Source organism: Ylistrum balloti, unplaced genomic scaffold (assembly GCF_031769215.1).
Source record: "Ylistrum balloti isolate Yb309-2 unplaced genomic scaffold, AGI_CSIRO_Ybal_v1 Utg370482, whole genome shotgun sequence".
Taxonomy (NCBI): domain Eukaryota; kingdom Metazoa; phylum Mollusca; class Bivalvia; order Pectinida; family Pectinidae; genus Ylistrum; species Ylistrum balloti.
Genome location: NW_026782315.1, coordinates 326971 through 347957, shown reverse-complemented (window position 1 = coordinate 347957; position 20987 = coordinate 326971). Strand labels below are relative to the sequence as shown.

Below are 20987 nucleotides of genomic sequence, written 5' to 3'. Positions count from 1 at the left end.
AATGAATGACTGAAGTATGCCTGTGTTGAATAATAACTCAGACAGTATTTGAAAGTTTTGTTTTTGAAATAAAATTGCTTGTATAGTAAAAGACAACTAAACCTGTCAACAGGATAAGGCACTTTTCTCCGTGTGAGATAAAGCCTCAGATTAGAACAGTCGAGAATCTCTTTTGTATGTGAGTGGAAACTCCGCCCATCCCTTATTTCATAAACTAACTTTACTGCCCTTACTCCGATATAACAAGATGTGTAAGTCAATGACGTATACATATATAAGCCACATTTCGCATCCCATTCTAAAAATTCAACCAGTTAAAATCGTTCATCATAAAATTATTTTTCCATGCATGTTATATTAGATAAACGTTATGGCTAAATCTTGGCGTATATCCGTCTCTAATTTCTGAAAACATGTACCCAATTATATATATTAACGTGAAGTCCGTATGTATGTTCTCCATGCAGGTGTATTAAACATATCTGTAGCATTAGCTAATCTGATGTCGTTCATCGTTGACATACTTTTATTTGACAAAAGGCGATGGTATCTTTTAATGGACTAATGCACACGACAGTGTTGTCTGGTAAAACTGTATTGTTATCTTCACATAAGCCATTGTGGGCAAATCTTAGATTGCTACACGGTAGAGGTAATTAATTATTTAACATTTACTTAAATCCTCTTATATCGTTTATTTAGAATGGAAATGAATGCATGCAGTTATATTCGAATCCTTATGGGGACAAAGCGTGTCAACAAAGACGTATCTCTGGTAACAAAAGTCAGCTACCATACCACAGAGTTAACAAATAAATCTAAACTCGATCGCTGTTAATGGACAAACCGGAAGACAAACATTTCGAGCGGAAAGCCTTGTATGCATTTGTCGAAGACTCCTCTCCACAAGCATAAAAGACGCATTTAAGTTAAAAACAAAAATATTCAAATATATTAAACTTAAATAACAGAACATATAACATTTCTTAATACCAACTCAATATTTTCAATTTTGTGATCATGTGTCAAGCAATGGCAAAACACATCTGTCAATACCTATACAGAACGTTTCATGTTATATAAATACAATTATCTAAAAACAAAGCACAAGGGAAATATTTCGAAATATTATTATTTTCTAAGATGTGTGATTGCCTTTTTCTACCCTGGAAATGACATACATCATACTACTTCTACGTTCGAAGTCTACAAAGTGTCTGGCGATTCTGTTTTCACAGACGTAAACACATGGACAATATATAATAAGGCAATGAATTTAAAACTACAAATTTTAATAAGGAAAAACACATTTGAAATTTTGGACGATTACTTTTTTTCACTTCATTGCATGAACAATCCCTGGTAGAACAAATATGTGCCATTAATCTATATTTTACGAGCCCAGTCAACTGTCAAACGGTTGATGCAATCATCCGACGTGATTTATTTTTACAATGATGTGAGGCTGTGGGTAGAAATATGGACAGACACCACCAGGAACAGACTTCTCTCTCCTTTTAGTCATGACTAACACTTCCATTCCAAACAGCTGTTCCGGTATTGACATAGTTACTTTCGTTAGAGAGAAACAATATGCTGTTTTGTCAATTTATTGAAGTACAGTTAAAAACCATGTCATTCTGACAACTACACACATTGAAAACAGAATAAACAATTCACACGACGAGAACAAAGCACATATTGATCACAATATATATTTTATCACAAAGTTACACGTTACTGACGATGGTACGATATATTGGATCAATAATGAAGACATTTTAACCGCGATAAACTATGTATAGGAGGCAGCGCGATTTCTATATCCTGGAGAAAAGATCGTTGAAATGATTTTACCAATGGTCGGGAGTTCCGTGTGTCAAATAGAAGCGATTTGTTCTATCTATTTATTGAACATGTAAACAATAATGTCAACGCACCGATTTTTATTGGGGAAAAATCAGCAAAGGGCATTCATTTTGTAATTAAGGAGTTGCAGGCCCTACAATTGGTACACTGCATATTCTCTTAGTATGGCCAATATACGCATCAAGTTCCATGATACAAGTTTTATTGCAAGCAAAGCTGTGCTCATGGCATGAAATTCTCACAAAAGGCAATAACTCTGTACTGAGGGGTCATGAGCCCTGACTTTGGTAAACTGCACTTTATTTATGTATGAGTAATGTATACATCATGTTTCCATATCCTGTTTCAAATGCAGGCAAAGTATTGATCCGGACACACAATTCAACAAAGGACGATAGCTGTGTAATTAAGGGGTAACGGGCCCTAACATTGGTACACTGCACATTATCTTTGCATGGTCAATGTATACATTGCATGTATGCATTATCCAACTGTAAATGCACGCGAAGTTATTTTCTCGACAAAACATTTTAAACAAAGGGCAATAACTATGTAATTACAGGGTTGCGGGCCCTGAATTTGGTATCTAAATATTGTCATAGTATGGTCTATGTACACAATAAGTTACATTATCCTAGCTTTAATGCAAACAAAGTTATGCCCCAGACACGAAATTTTAAGCATAGGGCAGTAACTCTGTAATTAAGGGTTCGAGGGCCATGAAGTTGGTACACTGCACATTTCTTTAGTATTTGGAACAATTGCACCAAATTTCATTATCTTTCCTTCACTGTAGGCAAAGCCACGGTCATGGACGGACGGAGAAGGCGGCGACTTCATGCTCCCACAAAAACTTGGGGAGGAATAAATACTAAAAAGAAACTGACTACAGAATTATAAACTAAATATTACATAACTTTAACTCAACAATGTTTTGACTTAACAAAACGCAACATTTTGAACTTCATGAGGGAGGACACCAATCTTTACACATCTATTAACAAATGATTTCGACTCATGCCTAAAACTAAACAGAGACACGTTGTTCTTGACAAAAGACAAAATTGTCTTACATTATTGTGTTATAGGGTGTACACCCATAATTTGTACTCTGAAGTTCTTGTCTTGAGGAAGTACATATCATATTATCTATCAGTCAGTCATAGTATATTAAAGTTAATACTTCAGTTGAAAACAAAAACAAATAACGTATACCAACGACACAAAAATATGTTTCAATTTACAATTTTGTGTCCTGTTCACTTTTACAAAGTGCTTCGGGATGTTGAGAAGAACGTGTATTCAGCCATTCTTCTAATGTATCACAGAGGCGTTCCGTTTGCACAGACATATTCACAAGAGCCTTTATGATTTCCTTGTCCTTTTGTTCCAGTTTGCTGAACCCAAGCTCTTCGCTAATGCATTGACCAATTTGTAAGGTTTTGCAGAACTCTGACAATGCCAGAGAATGTTTTGATTGCAAAGGCTTTTCGTTGCGAAGCATTTCATACATAAGGAGTCCAAAGGCATAGATATCGGCCCGATTGACATATTTATGACCACGAAGTACAAAGGAAGGTATATATATAAAATCAGCAGCAGGAATTTGACTGATATTTTCAGGAAGTTTAGCATGCCTTGGGAAGCATCCACCGGTCAACTTCACATTTCGATAGCTGTCCACCTTTAAACATTAAAATAAATTCAAAATGATGTTCAACAGAACAATACAATAAAGAATTTATCTCACAAACGCCGGTAGCATTGTAAGATATTGAAACAATTCCTATGTTTTGGTGCCAAAGAGGCGACTGCGGAAAATCCATAGTGATAGAAAGGAAAGTCAAATCCAGATGGGGAGGTTTCGAAATAAGCGTGGCATAAAATGAAGACTAATGTGAACTGCAACAACAAATTTGTGACGAAGTCCTTACACTGCGTTTGACATAGTACAATTCAAGTAATTCTGAAACAAAGTTATTTCTTGTGATGATTGCGTTTATTTCGGACAGTAGCCTTTGATTAGGACTTCCCAATATGGCAGAATAGGAAAATGACTATACAACGTTACCAGCAAAATAATCAAGCAGTGTTTATAGACGTATCCCTACTGCATGCATTGGATGTTATGCCACACGAATAAGGATTCTGATATCAGGAAGGATAAACCATTGAAAAAAGTGAACAAGGTATATATATCCAATCTTACTTTGAATTGTTATCGTTATGAAGTTTACTATAAATTGAAACTGTAAACGAACATTACTCGGGTTCAGAAAAAATGCTTATATTTTATTAATTTCTTTTATTACACAATTCGAAATAATTACCGTCACAGTGCCGATGCTAAGTTCCATGTGGACCATTTGAACGCGATGGAGATAGTTCACTCCAACAGCAACTTCCTGGAGAATTCGAGGAATGTCTGTTATAAAACCGGTTGGGTCTTGTTTGCGTGAATTGTTGAGGCTGCCTAGACTTCCCAGAAAGAGAGACACCGGCGGGGGGACATCAGAGTAATGGATGCCAAGTAATTTTGCGATGTGTGGACAATTAAGTCGTCTGGAAAGTGGAACCAACATAAAATATACATAATGTCTTAGATAAATAGAGGTACTGATTTATTTTAACTTTGCTGATAGAAAGCCATGTATTGTCTTCTTAATGGTTAATTTTGACAATGTATTCAGTACATAGGAATACTTTTTTAGTTTTCGAGACAACTTATCAAAAGATAAAAAAAGAACCCGTCTTATTTTTAAGCAATAATAATGGCATGAAACCTCTTTATGCAATCACAATATCACTTATATTAGATACGCAAAAACAGGAAAAATACGTTTGGTTCCTTACTTTATCCGAGCAACTTCTCTGAAGATCGAGTCTACTCCTGAGGATTGACTATACATTCGAATAGTGGAAGGTTGAGTTCCATCTTTGGTGTAGACCATTCCTGGCTGAAGAACCGTCCATAGCCCGCGTTCCACGAGTTTGATTGTTATTGCTGATCGACTGTCCAATATAACATTGGAACTTCGGAAGTTGTGTGAACATTTCCCCAAGTTTGACTTTATTTCCTCTTGAAGTCTCAATTCTTCGTTGCGAAATGTTGTGATTGCTATGTAACCGTTCCCAAAGTCGCTGATATGTTTTGCAGGAGTTTCAAAATCTTTCTGCATGTAATTATACAGCGCTTTAGATTCCATTGCATCCAACCTACAGGCATAAGCATGCTCCAGAGACTGTTTGTTGGAATCGATGAGGGCTGGAATGTTTTTCTGAATTTTTGATAGCTGCTTGATTGGTCTCTCCATTATGCTTTCAACTATGGTTTTTAAGATGTCGTTGTCATCCTTTAAAACTAGCCTCTTCCATGTACTCTCAGTTTTTTTAGACGCAACTTTTAATGGGTCATCTACGTAGGCTTTCCTCTTTCGAGCATTTCTGAAAGAATTATCAAGTGAAAATACTTAATGCTACATCGATATCATCTTTTCATTAATGACATGATTTTTTTCAAAATAATTTAAACACATTTGATATAGTTTGCGTATGAATTAAAAAAAATAGTTTAAGATTGTTGAAATATCATTGGTTTGAATTGTTTTATTCTTGCTAATTTTTTCTTTTACAAACATAAGAATAATTTTACCTGAACTCATCAACCAGTTTGACCTTGTGAAACATTTTCCCTAGAGGATTTGCCGCTTGCGTCATCACCTTCAGTGGCATAGCCTGTTCACCACCAGCTTGTTGTGTCATTCCAAAGATACTTGCCATTGGAGTGGCTGCATGAAGTTGCTGCTGCATCGATTTTGAAAGAGACTTTGACAGGTCTGACACGCCCTTCTGTTTTTCTATGCCATGGAAATCGTCTTGTAGAATATTGAGTTGGTCATGAACTTCTCTGAATATTTTTTCTTCAATCTTGACTATGTAGTCATTTTCTTCGTTCCATTCCTCTAAAACATCGCTCAGTCGTTGTGATAGTTTGAAATCAAGTTTATCTTTGATTTGAGGCCATGTTTTCCCATCTACTGCAGGAAGCTCACATTCTTCCCAACTCAACACTTTTGCTTTCACCGAGGGACGTTTCAGCCGTTCCCTAAACTCTTTGCAAACTTCATTAGTCATTCCTTCTATTTCTTCACGAAGGCGTTGGAATAATCCTTCCGCTTTGTGTTGTAGTGCATCAAGACTTTTTGTGATGTTAATTGTTCGTTGATTGAGGTCATCTTGGCTTGAATTTATATCTTGAACGATTGAATTAATATGGAACATGCTTCTTTCCACCACATTGGCTACCCACCTAGCAATCAAATGTGAGCTCATTAAAAAATAGTCTTGTGTTATAAAGGGCTAAAATGCTCTCATTTAGATGGTTTACATTAGATAAAAGTTAAAGATACTGTCAGTGACTGGTTTGGCATATAGTCAGAGCAAGGAAATTGATATATTGCATAACACACATTATTTCATTTAAATTATATACACACATTTTGGTGTGGACGGCAAGAAAACATTTATTTAATTGGCATCTGTACTTACTGAAAGGTAGATTGAATCCTTGTATCAAGAGCAATGATATATATATTCCTTAGGTGTTCCAACAGGATTCTGTAGGTTTCTGGGATGAAGTCAGGATCGATATCGGCTTCTCGCAACGCCATCGATGTGGACATGCGGATAACCTGATCTGCGCTTAGACTCGGCCAGCATTTGGAAAGTTTGTTTACAGCATTGTTGAATACAAGGTCCTGCTGATCTTGCGTAATGACGTCCCAACGGTTACACACAAACATAACGCTTTTTGGATTGAAAGGTATTGCCGTTTTATCGTCGGACTGCATCCTCTGTTTCTCTAAAATCACTCTTATTAGTGTCAAAAGCTACAAAATAAATGTTTAGATGCGAAATAGACACATCACACTTTTCTTTCGACGTACAAATCAAGAATACTGTTCTTTTAAGATTTCATTCAATGTTGAAAAATCGTTGAATCGAAGGGTTAGTGCACCGCAATACCTGGATTCTAGGATTTATTTTAACCAATTTGGATTTCGCCCTGTCACCTACTAGGTTTTAACATTTTGCCCCCTCTTTAGAAATTTTCACGAATACATGTCTTGGCGAACGATCATCTAGGAATTACTGCAGATGCGAGAATGATGGACTATTAGATATTTGGACTACGATAACATAAACCGAATCGGCATGGGTGTCACCAAGAATTAATTAATTATTGTGACGACTTTGAATTCACGATTGACTCTCTTTCAGTATTAACACGAAAATAAATCCCACACGAAGTATGAGTGATTTTCAGTATTTTGAGTATAAATGTTTTTTTTTTTTTTTTTTTTTAAAAAAAAGCCTTTGATTGTTAGTTATCATTTTTCTGATTGTTTTTCTTTTGTTTTATTTACCCTGTCTTCATCGACACCTCCGGCGTTGTCAGACTTGATCACGTAAATAAAGCCCATGACGAAATTTTCCTGAACGTAAGATGCGATGATACCATCCATAGCCTCGTTTTCACCTATCCCAGGACTGTCTATGAGGACTAGACCGCACTGAAGAAAAAAAAACAATCAGATAAAGCTAAGAGAAGTTATAATAAAAAATCAATGCCGAAACTATACTTATCACGAAAGCCTTTCTCACTGCTCAATATTAATGATATATACAATGGTAAGTGTTTTGATTATGTATTATGATTCATAATAAGATGTGATCAAAATATTTTAAACTATGAAAAAAAAATAGCAATCACTTTATGTCATGAAAAAATACAGTCAAATAAGAGAGATAACCATCACTATTGGAATCAATAAAAATATTGTTTTTTGAGATTTCTGAAATCAATTCCAATACAGACTGATAAAACAAATTTTTTATCGTTTTAATATAGTCACCACAAGATTGGTCTTATAGCACATTCTCACTACATGTTTTATATCTCTAAAAGGGAAAAGGATGATTCCTATTTTAAGTGAATGAAATGATATACAACATTTTTTTGAGAAATTTGGAAAGGCTTTTTTCAAAACGAAACTTAGATGTTTCGTATTAACACTCATACCCTCACTTTAGAATTAATCATGAAATTATTCTACATATTAAATATTATATATAAAACACAGATGTTTATATACATTGTACATAATATGTAGTTAACTGATAGTTATGGTTGCTTTAATTAAAGAGTCAATACTTTTCAGAGATACACAGTTTCCTTTAAAACAGTATCTTTAGATTAATACTAGCGTAAGGAAGAAATAGAGAAAGCTTGTTGAACTTGCTAGGTTATCAATTTAAAATTACTGAATATCTTAGCATCCAATTCAAATTCTTCACACGCTTGAGAATTCTTGATGTCTGTCTGTTTGTCAGTGATATTACGGATGTACATGTGCATGTTCTGGTGTATTAAGGATGATATAACATAAGTGAATGCACTTGACTGATTGTCTCGTGCTTAAGTTACCAATATGAACATAATCGCAAAATGCTATAATCTAGAATTTCTTCCTATATTTGACATTTTTCATTTAGCTTTGATATCACGGTATTGATGTTTAATAAAGTCCTAATTTACTGATAAGTAAGTGGTCGAGGAAGAATTGGATAACATGGAATGTTCCTTTCTTGTTTTCTTTTATTATATACCTTTAATATACATGCTGGGACTTCGAATTTCACATGTAGTACACCTGTTTCTGTCTCCCTCTTACGACTTTTGTCCTCCTTCACAAAGATTATCGGCCAGACTTCCTCCATCAGACTCTCTTGTGTCAAATCATAAAACCTGCGTCTCTTTCCGCTTTTGTACTGTATTTCTGCCCCTAGTGAACTCCCATACGCGATTTTCGTGATTACCGAAGTACAGGACTGCATACTTGTGGGTAGGATCTCACATCCTAACAGTAGATTGATCAATGTAGATTTTCCAGCACTGGTTTCACCTAAAAGTTACAAGAAACTCATTTTAACAAGTGTCCAATTATGTAGCTATTGTTTGTCAATATCCTTTTATTTCAACTTTGTTTACCCTACATGTGTTTGCTCAGAATTTTGCAATTGTAATGAGTTAAACAATACAGATTTCCCCCAAATATTACATTGAATCCAATCGCATAACCGCTGAACTTTGATTAATTATCAGTCATAACAAATGTCATTTTTTTGTTTGTTTGTTTGTTTGTTTTTTTTGTTTTTTTTTTTTTTTTTTTTTTTTTTTTTTTTTTTTTTTTTTTTTTTTTTTTGTTTTTTTGTTTGTTTTTTTCTTTTTGTTTATGGAAGACCTATTTTTTAAAAATGTTTAATAATAGAGCAAACTAGTATTTGGGTCATTGGCAAAAAGGAAAAACATATCAGAAATATGATATTTGTTTATATTTTACTACAAAATCATTATGACAAAAATGTATTATCATTGAATCAAAGTTGAAATATTTATAACTTTGATAGCGCTTTATCTTAACTTTGAGAATTTGGTTATTTTCATTTCAGAATATTTTATTGATAAAAATAATCAATAGGATTAGACACCAGTCTAGAGCATGTGTAAGTCTTCTCCCAGGACAACATGGTGGTCAGACATAACCATAATACACCATATACAGACACACACAAAGACACACACACGCACCCCTTCCCCCTAAACATACCCCCCACACACACACACATACATACATTGCACATATACAAAACTTACATAACATACATACAATCATAAATTAAATGTTGGCAGACTGATCAGTTTTAAATTATGGGAGACACCTCTATTAATTTTTATACTTTAATCTTATGATTATAAGAAGATAATTAACATTCCATGAACTTTTCAGTTTACCATGTGTTATGATATCAATGATATTAAATGTGCATCACTTTCTCTCCCATATAAAGGGGTTTGGGCCAGAATAACGACTGTTTGTTAAGGTTGCGGATCACCTATATCCCTTCAAATATTGATTATATATATTAAGTTATAAACCATTAAATTACCATTGAAAAGAGTATAAGCAAAACTACCCACCTGCTACAACAAATCGGCATTCTTCTTCTTGTAGAGACTGAATTTTCATTTCAGTTTCTTTCCTGAGGTCATCTACGGTTCCCTCTGTTTTTAAGCTGCTTGCGATAGCGTCTGTTCCTCTTATCCCTACCAGTTCACCGGGATTTCTGTCTCGATACTTATCCATAACCTTTTTCAAATCTAACAAAAGCGATAGTAGTTTATCGCGCTTGTGTTTGTCCTCTTGACTTGAAATTGCCATTGACTTTGCATTCTGAAAGAAAATAACAAAATGAAACAAGACTAACAAATATATGCATGTTGATAAAAAGCAACATGTTTATTTCAATTAAACTTATTAAAAACATAATCGGTCTTTTATCCATGTTTTCATATGTCACTTAAGTAATTTACGGTAGTCAGAAATCGATTGAGATGTCATAATATATACGATGATGTTACGTCATCAATTGAAAAAGACGCAACAAAATGGCCTCCCCGTTCAGTTTTTCCCACACATTTCGAAATAAGAAAAAAAAATGAATTGATTTTCCAGGGTTATTTTCAGTAAATATTATGAAGATCAGCAAAACCTTTTTATTCCTGAACTGGCAAGCATCCTCACTATTTTTGTATGTTTCGAATAAACATACAAATAGTTTAGATTTACGAAAGTTCATTTTTAAAAGAAAAAATACGTTGAATTAGGCGACAAATGAGAGCTCTTTTATATTATTTCTTCAAGGTACCGGAATCAATGAAAAAAAGATTCTTACCAAGTCCTTCGGATTGCCGTCCTTTGTGCGCGTAAGATGCATAATCAGTCGTTCTTTTATCTCATCTATTTCATTTAGGTTATCGGTAGATACGCCCAGCTGATCGGCTATATCAAACAAATCATCGAACTCATCTGCTCTCTCCACAGCCTCTAAGTAACCGCTGTCAACAGACGAGGTGGACGTCTTCAGTATTTCAGTTGTCATGACTTCACTCTGTTGTGAAAACCTACAATGATAACCATTCATACATTTATCGATTACAGAAAAAGGTATCTTTTGTTCATATTGAGTGATAGGAATAGTTATCGAGTCTTACAACAATAAAAGCATTTTGGAAATATAAACGAAAATGAGTCTTCTTAATAAAGAAATTAAACATGAGGAACAGCATACGTCTTATTTCGTCGTGACCTTACACAAGTATATTATCAATATTTTCGATAACTCGTTTCCGGTAGAATTTTTTGTCTGCTTAATAAAAAACCATAGTGATAATAAGGAATTCGTTTTCAATACCTAAATAAGTTAAATCATGACCTGTTAAAACCATACAAGTTCAATTTCAATTCTCCTTTTAATTTTCTTACTTGGTTTATATAAGTATTACAATCGCTTATGAATTCATCATAAATAAATAATTCAACTCTTCGACAGCGTCGAGGCACGTATCTCTATGTTTGTTTGAAATGCGATATGGCAGTTCCTTACTGGGTGCATGCTCAGAACAAACATAAATCGCTGAAAAAAAAAATCTATCTAATTAGAGCCAATTATTTTTAAAAAATGAAGGTTCTCTTTGGTGATATTTGTAATAAAATACTACAAGGTCAAAACCACTGATCACGTGATTGTGATTAGTTCATATACATATCCATGTAAATAAGTAACAAGGCAATTATATACTACAAACACAGATAGTCTATGTATGTATTGTATCCTTGCCAATTAAAACAGAGGCGTAGCTTATGAACATGGCTACAAAAACAATTGCACAACCAAGCGATTTAGTGAATGGAAACATTACCGTTTTAAGGATAAATTATCACTCTTCCTCCGTTAATGATCAAATCAATACACGTTGTTTTATAAATAAAGTCTACTCCTTTGTTGTTCATGATGTACCTTCACAATAACAATAAGAATGAGCCACATGACATTTTTGTATGCAAGGTTTTGTGATATACCGACAAGGTCTATGAATTATCATGGTGCACATAAACAGAACCGAGACCCTAGTTTTTAAAACTTTGGCAGACTAGTACATCGCAAAACTTAAACAACGATTTGCTTGCAGGCGTTTAAACGAAACAGATCTCTCTCACTATTTACTTACTTATCCTACACTACAATTGATATCAATCGCATTGATGAGTCTAGCAATTACGTCAAATACTGAACAAACAGGTCTTCAATTTCCGGAAAATGGAGTGGCAAGGGATGACAAGGAAAGAGAGTGCATTCGATAAAAATTTCCCTTTCAATATTTGTTTATGTTTTATAAAGTGGTTTTTTAAAAACTCCATTGCAACAATTATCAAATATTAGTAGTTAATCAAAATACCCTGGAAAAAGGTTGAAAGCTTAACAGATTGTTAAAAGACTTTTCAATACAAATTGACGTAATATATAGCAAAGCAATGAAGTCTGCTATATCATACAGATATGATACGACACAAGCAATCATAAATATACTTACATGCAAAAAAAGCGATAAATCTACTCCGCTTTTAAGAAAAACACATATTATTATGAAACATTTCTATGTCGATTTAAACTGTTTACATGTTACATGATTGTAAATATAAACGGTTTGCCCAGGATCCAGTATGAAGGAAGCACTTCGTCATATTTAAGACCACTAGTAGGTATGACGCACCATCATTGAACTTCTACTTTAAAACTGACATGGTGTCTCTTGAATGCAGAATACACCGGTGTCATGAATTATTGTACGCAAACTGGTTGATAAGGAAGTTAAATCCTAGCGTAGAATAGGCCTTCTCTATAAACTATTAAACAAAGAGAACGGTTTGCCGACGCGCTATTGATCGGTGTATTTATAGCAAACAACAATGGCTTAATAATATATTAGATGTTTGTCGTAATTCAAGAAAATTCAAATTGCATTCTAAATTGTCAACCCGAAACTAAATTGATATGGAACTGTGCACGCTTTGTCTTTGAGTGTGCTCACAAAAGAGGGCTTTGTGTTGTCTGGTGTGAGTATCTTGTATACAGCTTATCATATCTGTTAGTGTTTCACATTACCTATATTGGCACCTTCAGTTGTATGAAATAGATTATGTGTAATTGCGTAATACACATCAAGGAGATATAGGATACGTGGTAGGCAATCCTGTTGAAGACACTATGGCAGCATGACCAAACAGAAGAATTATTGGAAGGAGCTTACCAGCAGATTGAAATGCGTCCTATGTATCGACAAATCATCATTGACAATACATGCTTTACAAAAATGAAAACTGGTGTTAGTGATTCAGTATGAAGCTACCTATTTAGTCACTATATCACATGTATACAGTTTAAACATAAATATGTTATGGACATTTTAGTCGTATAATATAGTGGTGTTAAAGATCTATACATGTCATGTGGTGAGTAATGAATATACAAATAAATAAATAACTGAAAGAAAACAATCCTAAATTTAATTGTCGGTTAAGTGGAAATGAAGTGGGTAAATATCTTCAATGAAATGACTATGGAATTATCCTGCTTGATAAGTCTTGGCAATTCAACTTACTCTATATCTTTGTATTTTCTCTATTCGTAAGTCTGATAGCTACAAGTTTGAAATAGACCAGATTATTTCAAGTATGACAGTCATAAATATGATAGTTAAAAGTATGATAGGTACAAGTTTGAAATAGACCAGTATTTCAATTATGATAGTTATAAATATTATAGTTACATGTCTGAAAATATAAAATAGTTACAAGTATGATAGTTATAAATATGATAGTTACAAGTATGATAGTTATAAATATGATAGTTACAAGTATGATAGTTATAAATATGATAATTACAAGTATGATAGTTATAAATATGATAGTTACAAGTATGATAGTTATAAATATGATAGTTACAAGTATGATAGTTATAAATATGATAGTTACAAGTATGATAGTTATAAATATGATAGTTACAAGTATGATAGTTATAAATATGATAGTTACAAGTATAAGTTATAAATTGATAGTTACAAGTATGATAGTTATAAATATGATAGTTACAAGTATGATAGTTATAAATATGATAGTTACAAGTATGATAGTTATAAATATGATAGTTACAATTATGATAGTTATAAATATGATAGCTACAAGTATGATAGTTATAAATATGATAGTTACAATTATGATAGTTATAAATATGATAGCTACAAGTATGATAGCTATAAATTTGATAGTTACAAGTATGATAGTTATAAATATGATAGTTACAAGTATGATAGTTATAAATATGATAGTTACAAGTATGATAGTTATAAATTTGATAGTTACAAGTATGATAGTTATAAATATGATAGTTTCAAGTATGATAGTTATAAATATGATAGTTACAAGTCTGAAAATACGAGACAGTTATAAGTATGACAGTTATAAGTACAACATTTACTTGTACAAGTTCTTTATGTACAAATATAAAATTGTCGAACAGACGTTTTGATTATAATTGGCCTAACTTTCTAGGCCTAACTATAATTAGTTTGGGCCCATCAAAAGATCCTCCATTGTCTGTGTATGGCGACACAAAAGAGGCACACTAATCTACAAAGTATGGTAAATGTTGTGTGCAATGAACCTCACAGAAATATCTTAAAATCGTTATGCTCGACTGATTTTGACACCTTTGGAATAGTTAAGGTCAAGGGTTCTAGCCTTGTCTGTCATTTACTCATTATTCAGGTATGTGTCTTCATTATATAATAAATTATTCACAGGTACAATCTCAGTATACATGGGTTTTTGATATTTAGCAATACAGTCAAACTTCCAGGGAGATATAATACATAAATACAAATAGTTCACATCCTTTTGCTTTTCTATCCCTGTGCTATTGAGAGATCGTGACGGGAGACTCATCAGAAGTTGTATGTTTCTTTCAAATGGAAATGGGGATTTACGTATCGTTCACTATAGAATGACAATACCGTGTCATATTGTTTCATTTCCTTGTGATATTTTTAACATACGTTGATCCTTGGATTGAGAATATCACCTACAGTAACGGTCATCGTCTTTATTGGCATTCTGAAATTACTGACAAACTCTCTTGAAGCGGTGAAAAAGTGAGTCGGAATATGTCACAAAGATGTTCTTCGTTACAGCCATTCCACATTCCGATGGCACATTTAAGTATATCGTTATAATAAATTTCTTCAATGTCGATGTCAAACATTTACCTCAACTGGAAAGTTGGCAGCAATATTTGGGCTAGCGTTGGAATTCATATATTGAAGATTAGATCAAATTATCCAATTAAAAATGGCGTTACCTAACCGTTATTTTAGGATATGTCATATAGTATTAAGTAATATAATCAACTAGTAAAACAGTTATTAAAACAGACAGGCGTATGTATTTGTATAGGTTTCTAAGTTGTATGTACTTGTGTAAGTTTCTAAGTTGTATGTATTTGTATAAGTTTCTAAGTTGTATGTATTTGTATAAGTTTCTAAGTTGTATGTATTTGTATAAGTTTCTATGATGTATGTATTTGTATAAGTTTCTATGATGTATGTATTTGTATAAGTTTCTATGATGTATGTATTTGTATAAGTTTCTATGATGTATGTATTTGTATAAGTTTCTATGATGTATGTATTTGTATAAGTTTCTATGATGTATGTATTTGTATAAGTTTCTATGATGTTTGTATTTGTATAAGTTTCTATGATGTATGTATTTGTATAAGTTTATATGTTGTATGTATTTGTATAAGTTTCTATGATGTATGTATTTGTATAAGTTTCTATGATGTATGTATTTGTATAGGTTTCTATGATGTATGTATTTGTATAAGTTTCTATGATGTATGTATTTGTATAAGTTTCTATGATGTTTGTATTTGTATAAGTTTCTATGATGTTTGTATTTGTATAAGTTTCTATGATGTTTGTATTTGTATAAGTTTCTATGATGTATGTATTTGTATAAGTTTCTATGATGTTTGTATTTGTATAAGTTTCTATGATGTTTGTATTTGTATAAGTTTCTATGATGTTTGTATTTGTATAAGTTTCTATGATGTATGTATTTGTATAAGTTTCTATGATGTTTGTATTTGTATAAGTTTCTATGATGTATGTATTTGTATAAGTTTCTATGATGTATGTATTTGTATAAGTTTCTATGATGTATGTATTTGTATAAGTTTCTAATTTGTATGTATTTGTGTAAGGTTCGAAGATTTATGTATTTGTTTGTATTTTTAAATTGTATGCATTTGTGTGAGCTTCTAAATTGTATGTATTTGTATATGTTTCTAAGTTGTATGTATTTATATAAGTATCTAAGTAAGTCAAAATTTTGTCATTTTAGAAGAACTTCAAGTACAAATGTATAGTCAGAACCGTGCCACTATTCAAATAATTCAAACGCGGCACGCAGGTTACGGCAACCTATGCATATAGGGCCTGATTGTCTGCCCAACCAAACGGGTTTTTATCGGCTACTCAAATTTACTGAAATGGTAAAGTTCTTCTCGCCTTTCAATCCTGCTTTACATTTGTTGTGAAAAAATTAAATCTATTATGATGATACATGAATGTGTCATAAATCGCCTTTAAGATTATGGAGATATTTCTCATCTAAGCATTGTAGAATTGTTAATGAGTATAACTATACAGAATTCATGTATACATCTACATATAGGATTGGTAATGTTGAATGTAGAATGACGAGAGGTCGAGGATATATTGAGTCAATAGGACTTCTCCCATTAATATTACTAATGCATTACTTAAGGTTAGGAATTTTTTTATGAATGCGGGTATATATATGGTTTTGATAACGATGTTGAAGAGTTATTTATTGTTTTAGGATCGGAAATTTGAAGCATGCGTAACAATGTGGTAATTTATTGAATAAAACACCTGTCCTCCAAAATGAAATGCATAAAGCCACGCAAAAAATACCTGTCCAATCGAATGAAGCTACCATCAGATTTCATTATAACGGTATTACCCAATACAAAGACTTCTGATATCTGAATCGGTCACCTTGAAGGTGTTCTGACATTGTTGGGTTTTACTTCCTGGTTAGAGGATACCACCATATACATAACAATAGTTTATTAAAACTTTTTACATCCTGAGAATTAGTTAATGACGCTGTTTTGTTGAGAAATATATCTGGATACTTACTTCCTAGTATTTAATTTGTGTATGAAAATTCCAGTTTAATATCATCTCAGGAATGTCACTCCTTCTTTCATCACACAAAGGCAATATTTGAACTGCGGTGAACTCAAACAAAGGTCGAATTGAATTGAACAAGGGTAGAATAGGAACGAGATATTTATGTAAGATCAATCATGCTTGAATTACATTGTAATTCATGACCAGAGCCCCTGATGCTTCTATAAATCTTTAGGATAATTTACATCATAAATACTACAGATTAGATTTTAAGATACATGTTGAGACGCTGGAGCGGTTTTTTGTCCTGTTGAGCTCTTTATAACTTCCTTATTACCATTCCAGGTAACGATTTACATCTAAGTATAGAGCGAAGACAGTATGATCATGCGAAAACAACTCAAGTGTTTTATGTCAATTCCTATTCACACCACGGTAGTGACAAAGCATTTTCTACCTATCACTTTTTGTGCCATCGGAATACTAAACACAATACCTGGATCATTCTGGAAGTGTATAACATACATGTATACAACACGAGGTAAAGAACCACTGCAGATATCAAGTGTTAACGTTGATCGCCAAATAAAATTAGTTTATTCTCCGTATATGAGACATAGTGGATATTTAAAAGTGTCTTTAGTGATAACAGATACATGATTCCGGAAACATGGTTTAAAATAATAATGATAATATTCATATGCAAATGTCCTCATCAAAAAATTCCAATTAGGAATATATTTCGGGTCGTTAGGTCAAACAGACAATATCTTATCGCAGGCCTTGGAGGATACGATTGTTTATATATAGTGTTAGGTAATTGAAAGAAAGTGAGATATTCCATTACCATTTAATTAAGATAGGCACGTGATCTCTCAATGAAATACAATCAAGTTGAACGTATCTTTATTTATTTTTCATTGATGTGTGTCGAAAACCATGTTTGATCAGTGATGTAGAAAACCCTACAGGAAAGTTCGTTAGTCGACTGGTTGAAAATATGTGCTCAGTGTTCTAAATGTAAAATATTACTAAAGAGGTTTAAGGAAGCGTGACGCCTTAAACGGGTACATAGTCATCAATTCAAATTTGAAGGTTTACATTGTAAGATTTTATACATATTATTGGCCATGTTGATATATCATTTAATTGTACGAGAATAAGACTTTTATCAAACATGAATTGATGAAGTTGATAATTACACTACTTTATAGTTCAATAGAAAAGGTCTTAATTGCTTATAACAATGTGAAATTGCTTTTTAAATGTAAGAAAAATAGTTTGAGCTAGATACTTCCTTGTCTACAATACGAACAATTATGACAATGGTAATGCTATTTATACCGAGATCTGCGTGCCATACCCGTCACTCCTTATAGATATCTGTGCATGTTGTGGAACATGACGACGCATACATTTGTTATTTAATTATTTGGTTAACTTGAATACAAAATAAAGATAAGTAATGATAGATAGGCATATGTTTGAACAAACCATTTAGGTTTTCGTGATTACAGAACCTGATCTGCACACTGATTTTCTCACAGATGTAGGACTACACGACAAGGATCCAAAGAAAAAGACAATAAAATGAAACAGAAAAATATCCTAGATTTAACACAACACAAAGTAAATTGTTGATATAACAATACTTTCATCCAAATTTCTATTTTAGTAAAACCCGTTCCTATCATTGTCTTGTCTTGTATTGTTAGATTTTACCAGATCACATGCACACTACGTGCGCCTTACCTGAGACTGTTAAGTAAACACGCGGCCTTCACAGAGGATCAAAGGTTACATCTTCTGTTTATGGTCTCCTTGTCATTTAAGGACTATGAGTTTTAAGGTATTATCTGGATCTTTTTTTCGTTAAAGTCACACATGTTTTTGTTTACCTTTGTTGGTTTGTGTAGACCAGGAACTAGTAATTACTGAAATAGTTATATATGTGTAGCTTTCTATATGCAGAAAGACAGGTCGCTCTTTTAAAACTTACACCATCTGCAAAAAATTAAGACGTGCCATGTTCACATATTACGCTCCGGTAGGAACGTAATCTTGTTATAGATAAAGGATCTTAAATAAGTTTTTATTTATATGAAATTAAAAACAAATCTGAGCATTTGTCATTTACCGAGCCTCTGATGAGGTAAGATTAAAAATCCGCGACGAGTTCCATTGTTCTCAAATGAAATAGAAACGAATGTAAGATTCTCTTTATCATGTAACTTACATACCTTTTCAAATGTTTGTGAAAACCAACAGTCTATTAAACTGATACAAAATCGAAATATTCTCATTATCATTCTATCGCTTTTTCTTAAGTTACGTCACGATGCATATAACACCATGAAGTTATGTCATCTAAATGGGGAAATGGACACCTTCAGTCAATCACAGTGCCGATACGTCATACAAAACGTATGTAAGAATGGGCACCTTCAGTCAATCACAGTCCCGATACGTCATACAAAACGTATGTAAGAATGGGCACCTTCAGTCAATCACAGTCCCGATACGTCATACAAAACGTATGTAAGAATGGGTACCTTCAGTCAATCACGGTGTCGATACGTCATACAAAACGTATGTAAGAATGGGCACCTTATGTCAATCACAGTGCCGATACGTCATACAAAACGTATGTAAGAATGGGCACCTTCAGTCAATCACAGTGCCGATACGTCATACAAAACGTATGTAAGAATGGGTACCTTCAGTCAATCACGGTGTCGATACGTCATACAAAACGTATGTAAGAATGGGCACCTTCAGTCAATTACAGTTCTCCTACGTCATACAAAACGTATGTAAGAATGGGCACCTTCAGTCAATCACAGTGCCGATACGTCATACAAAACGTATGTAAGAATGGGCACCTTCAGTCAATCACAGTCCTCCTACGTCATACAAAACGTATGTAAGAATGGGCACCTTCAGTCAATCACAGTTCTCCTACGTCATACAAAACGTATGTAAGAATGGGCACCTTCAGTCAATTACAGTTCACCTACGTCATACAAAACGTATGTAAGAATGGGCACCTTCAGTCAATCACAGTGCCGATACGTCATACAAAACGTATGTAAGAATGGGTACCTTCAGTCAATCACAGGTCTCCTATGTCATACAAAACGTATGTAAGAATGTGTAATGTGTGTTTTTACAGTCAAAATTGAGTTGTGCGTTAAAGACATTGTTAAACACATGTACTCTACAATCCAAACTAGGAACTACACTTTATACTCTTTATACTTTATACTTTATTTTCAGGCTTTTTTGTGTTTAATGATGTTTTATTTTCTTAAGGACATACAAATCTGTCTGTAAAAATTTAACAAGGCATTCATCTGAAAGTAACAACATTTTTACTTAGTCAGCAGAAAATTTGTTTTCACCTCAAAGTAAGCGACTAGGGTTTTAATTTAAAGAAAACAAACAAGAACCTGAACCTTAGGTAACCGAGCCAAGTTTTGACGTAGAGGTTTCAACCTAAATTTTATCTAAAAATAAAGGAACAAGATTATTTAAATGTAGTTTATCAAAAAAGAGTTCCGTCTATGAGAAACTGGAAGTGGGTGGGTAAATTTTGCATAACAAATGCAAATCCACTCCACTAATTGAACTACGTATTGATACAATTAAAGATGGCTGCGTTATGAGAGGGGTCTCAGCATCCGCGCGAAAGCAACTGACCAATCAGATGACCGATGACCCTCTAATTCAAGGGACATAACTCTTAGTTATTTTTGGAAAGAAAATCAAGGGAAATAACTCTTATATCTATTGAACAAAAAATTTGACAATAAAAAATATCTTGTATAGTGTTTCCGATACATAAATTAAGCTAATGCCTTAGCTGCCTTCTAACTAACTAATCATAAGATATTATCAATTTGCAATCACTTATATCTTTATTTTAATCATGCATATT

The 20987-nt window shown here is 33.1% G+C and overlaps 1 protein-coding gene across 1 annotated transcript; it reads right to left on the bottom strand.

Annotated features, from left to right (window-relative positions):
* Positions 1 to 3109: 3109 nt before the first annotated feature.
* On the bottom strand, positions 3110 to 10872 carry LOC132555384 (uncharacterized). The gene is made up of 9 exons (XM_060219731.1): positions 10666 to 10872; positions 9911 to 10163; positions 8539 to 8834; positions 7296 to 7442; positions 6418 to 6758; positions 5522 to 6178; positions 4723 to 5313; positions 4200 to 4431; positions 3110 to 3553 (listed from the first exon to the last, which is right to left on the bottom strand). Exons 1-9 carry the CDS (start codon positions 10870 to 10872, stop codon positions 3110 to 3112), a joined length of 3168 nt encoding a protein of 1055 aa, XP_060075714.1.
* Between the last annotated feature and the right edge of the window lie 10115 nt (positions 10873 to 20987).

What these genes read in the sequence shown, in the direction of transcription:
- LOC132555384 (XM_060219731.1), bottom strand. Translation starts at nt 10,872, where the DNA reads ATGACAACTGAAATACTGAAGACGTCCACCTCGTCTGTTGACAGCGGT. An exon ending in ATGCCGATTTGTTGTAGCAG is followed by an intron (nt 8,835 to 9,910) that starts GTGGGTAGTTTT and finishes TGTAACTTTTAG; the next exon opens with GTGAAACCAGTGCTGGAAAA. An exon ending in AAACTGGTTGATGAGTTCAG is followed by an intron (nt 5,314 to 5,521) that starts GTAAAATTATTC and finishes TAATTCTTTCAG; the next exon opens with AAATGCTCGAAAGAGGAAAG.